A 6,234-nucleotide genomic window follows, 5' to 3' on the forward strand; every position below is an offset into this window, starting at 1 on the left:
CATACTAAGGCCGCCAGGTTTGGTGCCTGTCTTGTACAATTGAAATAGACTTAAAACTGAGTAACCTCTAATAATGGGCCTGTGGGATGGTATTTTAAGAACGCGATGTGAGAACTGACCGATCCCTGTGTGTGTGTTTTTTTTCGGTAAAGAGCAAGCGCGATGACACCGGACCGGGAGGCTAGGAGATACATGTAGGTAAGAATTTGGAAACATTCAAACCAAATTTAATAGAATACACACTCCTTCCCTTCGTTTATTGACCACGAGGGTCCATATCTCTTTAAAGGATGACCAAGTGTAGGTTGAAAAGAAATAGAAGATAAAAAAAAAATGACCTCCACATTCGTTGCCTCTTTGATATCGACGGTGGTATATAGTTTACTTTAAAATTTTGTATTTGAATGTATAAAGAGACCTCTCCCTGAGATTTAATGTTCCGAAGGGTACAAATCCTAATCCTCTTTCTTATTTTTATAAAACTTAATATCTTCCGGTTAAAAACAACAATATCTTCATTCTGCTCTATTGTAAAGGAATTATACATGTTGAGTTTAAACGTATTTTATTGTAACAAATTTACAACAGGATTGGGCACAAGTTATTACAACTTATAAACGCCCTCTCCTAACACAATGACATATAAATAATTACAAAATGCTATAAAATACATATTTAGTATTAAATAATAGATATATATTTTTATAGAGAGAGAGGGGGGAGGGGGAGAGGGAGAGAGAGATAATTAATGGATGTGCAATAAAAAAAAAGTACAAAATAACACAAGCAACAATGGTATACATTCAATAACGTATAACGCATATAACAAACAAGTTGTAAGTATAAACATTCTCATTTAAGACACAATGGATACACGTTTTATTTTAAAATATAAATCGATTGACTTCTTAAAACCTGTTACTGTCCTTTATGAAATGTTGAACACATAAGAATACTTCAGAATTAATATTAAAAGACATTTCTTGATTACCATATAACAGAACGTCTAAATCTAAGGGTACATGTAAATTTAAATCATTTAACTTCTGAAAGAGAATGTTACTTTAAATAATGTAACGGCCACACTCAAAGAAGAAGTGATAATAAGAATTCTCACACAAATGTCCACACGAGCAGCTCGGAGTTTCCGCAAGGTTCACTCGAAATAAATCATAATTTAAAGAACTACACTGGTGCCTAAGCTTTTTGTGACTAATGTTATTTTTTGGTCACCGATACCAAAGATGGGAGGAGGAGAAATCTGATTTCTAGGTTTCAAAGAATTTTTGAAAATGCTAAGAGAAGCCGACGATCTGACAGGATTTTCAAGGGAGTTCCAACAACGAAGCGTAGACGGTAAGAATGAAGAGGAAGTTGACGATAATCTACAATATGGGATTCTATAATCATTTACATTTCTCAATGGATACCTAACATTATCTTGAACAGTAGAGGGAAGTAAAGAAGAAATATACTCTGGAGTTTGATTGTTATGCATCTTATACAAAAGTTGAAGTTTTCTCCTGTTTCTTCTAGCAGACAAAGTTTCTAAACCAGTTTCAAATTGTAAGGCGTAAACACTTGCATATGATGGAAGACCCGTGATAATTCTTGCCGCTTCGCGTTGGGCTTTTTCTAACTTTTCAGGTTCTAATTTAGTACATCCATCCCACAATTCACAAGCATACTCTAAGATTGGTAAAATAAAAGTTAGGTAAATTCTCAATAGAGCGTCTCGTCTAAGTATAAATTTCAATTTTCTCAGAGCATATATTTTCTTCATAACAGAAGTGTATATAGCTTCTACATGATCCCCCCATTTTACACTAGAGTTTAAAGTAACACCCAAATGCTTATGGCTATCTGCAAAGTCTAAAATGTTCCGTCAAATTCAAGCTCTAATATTTCATCTATTTCATTTCTATTCGTGATAAAAAGTACATCAGTTTTATCAGGATTAAAAGTGACCAGCCAGGTTTTGGCCCAAGTATTAAGAGATTCCAGATCTCTATTAAGAATAGTTTGAATTTGAATACAAGAAGAGGAGGAACATTGAAGAGAGGTGTCATCAGCGAAAAGACAAGAAGCTGAATAAAAAAAATCTGCTATATCGTTAATGTATATCAAAAATAATAGAGGCCCTAAGATCGAACCTTGCGGAACCCCGGCATCAATTGAGCTCAATTTTGAGACAGACTCATTAATACATACCATTTGCTGCCTTTGATGTAAGTAATCCTTTAACCAAACGATCAGTTCACCTCCTATTCCATATGATTTTAATTTTACTAATAGACCTTCATGCCAGACACGATCAAAGGCTTTGGAAATATCACAAAATACAATACAGGTATGTTTTTTTCTCTTCAAGCGATAAACAAATATTATGATACATTTCTATCAATTGATATACGGTGGAATGGCCAGGTAGAAAACCAGACTGGTATTTATAAAACAATGAGTTCTCTAGAAAATAGTTATAGATATGTTTAAAAATAACACGCTCAAAAACTTTACCAACAGTGGATAATAGAGAGATTAAATAAAGGCATAACTTTTGCTAGTTTCCATGCCCTGGGATAAACACCCGTAGTTAGTGACATATTAAATAATATTTCAAGTGGTTTACAAATAGTGTTACAAACATTCTTTAACATATGGTGACTTATTTCATCATGACCCGAGGCCTTGCCGAGTTTCAAAGTTTTTAACACATCTTTAATTTCACTATAATCTAATCTGACAAAATTAAGAGTTGTATTGGTTTTGGGTGGTACTTCGGGAAGAGGGGTGTTACTATCATCAATACGAGTTATACTACAAAAATAATCATTCAACAAATTGGATTTATCTTCATCACTATTAACTAAATTTTCACTCGCAGGATCAATGAGAGTAGGGATGGTCTGTGAAGTACCACTGGATTTCATAAGCCTTTTGATCAATCTCCAATAAGCCTTGGGATCAGAAGAAAAAAATTATACATGTATCTATACAAATCTGAAAAATGTCAATCTAGGTCATGACAATTTTATCGATAGGTAAAGGAGTGTGACCTTTGGCCTTAATTTATTCCTTTTTTGTTTGTAATAGAAATAACACAAGTACTATGAATTTTTTGTGCAATTTTATTATTGATAACATTTTTTGTACATATAAGAGTTAGGTCCCCTTGTCTGTAGATTGGGTCCTTAAGGAGGGCATTAATCCCCATTGCGTACATAGCACTGATTGGTCACCTGACGTATAATAAACATTTATCTGTTCATCATTTAAAACCAAGTAGAAAACGTAATGTAAATTGATGAATAATATAAATGAATTTCGTAATAAACCGAATTAATAAGAAGTAAAATCCAGGTGAGGATGTATATTGATAATTCGTTCCAAGTCCTAAAGCTCATCACTTGAATCCGGGCACTTGGCTCGATTCCTGTGCTCGTATCTTCAACAACGATATATGTTTTTTTTTTTTCTTAAGTATTAATTATTTCCTTGCGGCCTACGCGTAAAATCATATAGTTGCATATATGATTATCCCAGGTGACTAATTCTTATCAAACTTTCGTTTTAAAATTATGCTACAGGCGTTTGGTGAATGCCGTTACATCGCCTTAAAAGATAAATCTGAAGTCTCGTATCAAAGATTGCTTGAAAAGTCTTTCCTCAGTCATCATGATGACGTCATTTAACTTCTCTAATACATCTCTTTGATCCATCTGAAATTTAAATTGAAATTAACACTAAATATAAATATCTTTTATCCTGTTAAATTACGAAAAATTTAACTGGGTAAGATACTAGCCAACGGTTAATTATTAAAAGTATCATGTTCATCGTATAGTCTACCCAGTTACAATCATGCACAGCGACACCACATGTATATCGACGTCAAACTGTTTAATCAATTAGATCTACCACATGTACCTATCCTCTTTTTTCTAAGTGTCATTTATTTCCAAAATGAATTTTAGTTCGGAGCCTCTCTTGATTTAACACCATAACCAGCAACAGAACATGAAGCTCACCTTCACTCTACTTTCGCTCGGAGTCCCTCCTCTGCTGACTGACCATCCACTGCATGAGCCGATCGTCTGTTGCGGAGAGTCCCTGCACTGTCAGTTGAGGGCGAGTCACAGAGTTGGAAAAGTATTTGCTGTACCTGCTTCCGGTTCCGATGACGTTGTCGGAACCCGTGTCTGTTCTGCGATCCTGGAACTGGAGGCTGAAGGACGGCAGGCGGGGACCACGTGCTCCCTGAAGTCAGTTAATGTTACACTTATATACTGCCGGTCCCACTATAATATACGGCTAGACGTTTATATGATGTACACTATAATATAATATTACTGAAGATTGATATTGAGGATTTTGCTTACCCCTGGTCGAAGTTGTCTGTTCCGGTAGTCCCTGGTCGCTACTGCATGCTTATCAATCAGTTTCTCGACTTCCGCTTCAAATTCCTCAATGTGGTGGGCTATTTCCGCTGGGTCCGGAACAGTGTGGGCGATGGTTCTGGTTCCTCTTGCGGCATTGGGTCTGGCTAAAACGCGGAAGTTGAGCTGAGAAGGCAAAATGGAATCTGCACTGCTTGAGGAAGAAGATGATCTACCATCGTCTTCTATTTCTAGTTCTGACATTTCACTTTTTTCCAAAATATCGTGAATCAGTGTCAGAGCCTGATACTCATGAATCCCTCTCCTGGATGCCACCATTCGTGATAAGTCGGACAATCTGCTGTTTGTGTTTTGGAGTATAGATTCCTTCATGTCTTGGCGTGTAGGGGTTGGGGATCTTTCCCATCCACTTGATGACATGTCACCTTCATATCCATATCCTGTCCCAGTGTCGCTGTCTCTTGACACTTCGTCTTGGTTGTTTAGACTGCCTGACTTTGCCTTACGGAAGAAGCTGGATAGTTTCGATGAAAGTTTAGAAGAAAATCGACTTTTCCCTGTTATCGATGACGAAACACTGCTGGTTGTATAGTGTCTCAAGTCCGACGAATCCTCTCGATAGTATGGGATATCCATTTCACTTTCGGTGCTCTGTGCATCCGAATATTCGTCCATGTCAGTTGATGGGTACATTCGTAGACTAATTACGTCATCGTCTGTCGTATTTGCCACAGACAGAGCTTGCTGGCATTTTTCTACAACGTCCCTCGTAGCCGGTGAAGTGTGACACTCCAGATCCTTTTTGGAGTCCGTAAAACTTGAACTCTTGCTGATAATTTCCGACAATTTCTCGTCTTCGTCACGTGACCGCGAATCTCTTACTTTCGTAAATGTACAGCCCATGTTTATCTATATACAAGAAGGAGGTAGGAAATACGTGTACATTAAAGCTCGTAGCTAGGCTAGAGTTGCGCGATCCCAAAATGCAATTATAACAATGATTCTGACGTCATAATGTCTCAGCAACTATGACGTCATGGTTTTTTGTTAGATAATTACATTTCAACTTGTATAGCAAACGTCATACTGTCTGAGTATACTTTTATGTTTATTTCTAAATGTACTTATACTAATCTGGAACTTTTATAAACCGGACGTTAAAAGTTTCCAAGAATTCTAAGATATTTGCCTTAAACTGGGAAGAACTTTGACCGGGTAGCTGCATCATGTAGCAAGGTTCATACTAAGGCCGCCAGTTTTGGTGTCTGTCTTGTACAATGGAAATAGACTTAAAACGTAATCTTCAACTACAGGCCTTGTGATACATTGCACAACTCTGTTGCACGTAAAAGTCAGCTGTGCATTGTTAAACTACAACAGTACTTGAAAATCTCCAGCAAAATCACTAAAGCAGATTTCAGACGAAGACTTGAGAAAGGCGTAAGGTATAACATAAAATAATTTTTGCATTCCACACTTTCTTTTCCCCTCTACGAAAACATATGCCAAATGTAAAATTTACTTGTTTTCCTTGAAACGACTTAAGAAGATGCATTTTATTATACTAAATCGGTCCTTACATTCTTAATTGTATTCCGCACCGGAGAGCGGGATTCTACTCTAACAGGATGGTCGTCTCCTTTAACCAATAAATCTCGGAACAGCATATCTGTTTTTAACGATTACATACTTAAATACATGTATAAGATTGTTATAAATGTCTGAAAACTATAGTCTCGTTTACGCATACAAGATCTCGCGGGAATATGCTCGGTCTCTACAACGGACTCCACGAACAGGGTAATGTATGGGTCTAATAGCTCAACAATTTCGAGAC

The 6,234-nt window shown here is 36.6% G+C and overlaps 1 protein-coding gene across 1 annotated transcript; it reads right to left on the reverse strand.

Moving 5' to 3' along the window:
* Positions 1–3,213: 3,213 nt before the first annotated feature.
* On the reverse strand, positions 3,214–5,345 carry LOC117327061. Its single transcript, XM_033883890.1, has 3 exons — positions 4,380–5,345; positions 4,029–4,257; positions 3,214–3,719 (listed from the first exon to the last, which is right to left on the reverse strand). Exons 1-2 carry the CDS (start codon positions 5,298–5,300, stop codon positions 4,036–4,038), a joined length of 1,143 nt encoding a protein of 380 aa, XP_033739781.1. The 5' UTR covers positions 5,301–5,345; the 3' UTR covers positions 3,214–3,719; positions 4,029–4,035.
* Positions 5,346–6,234: the final 889 nt, after the last annotated feature.

Source organism: Pecten maximus, chromosome 5, assembly GCF_902652985.1.
Source record: "Pecten maximus chromosome 5, xPecMax1.1, whole genome shotgun sequence".
NCBI lineage: Eukaryota > Metazoa > Mollusca > Bivalvia > Pectinida > Pectinidae > Pecten > Pecten maximus.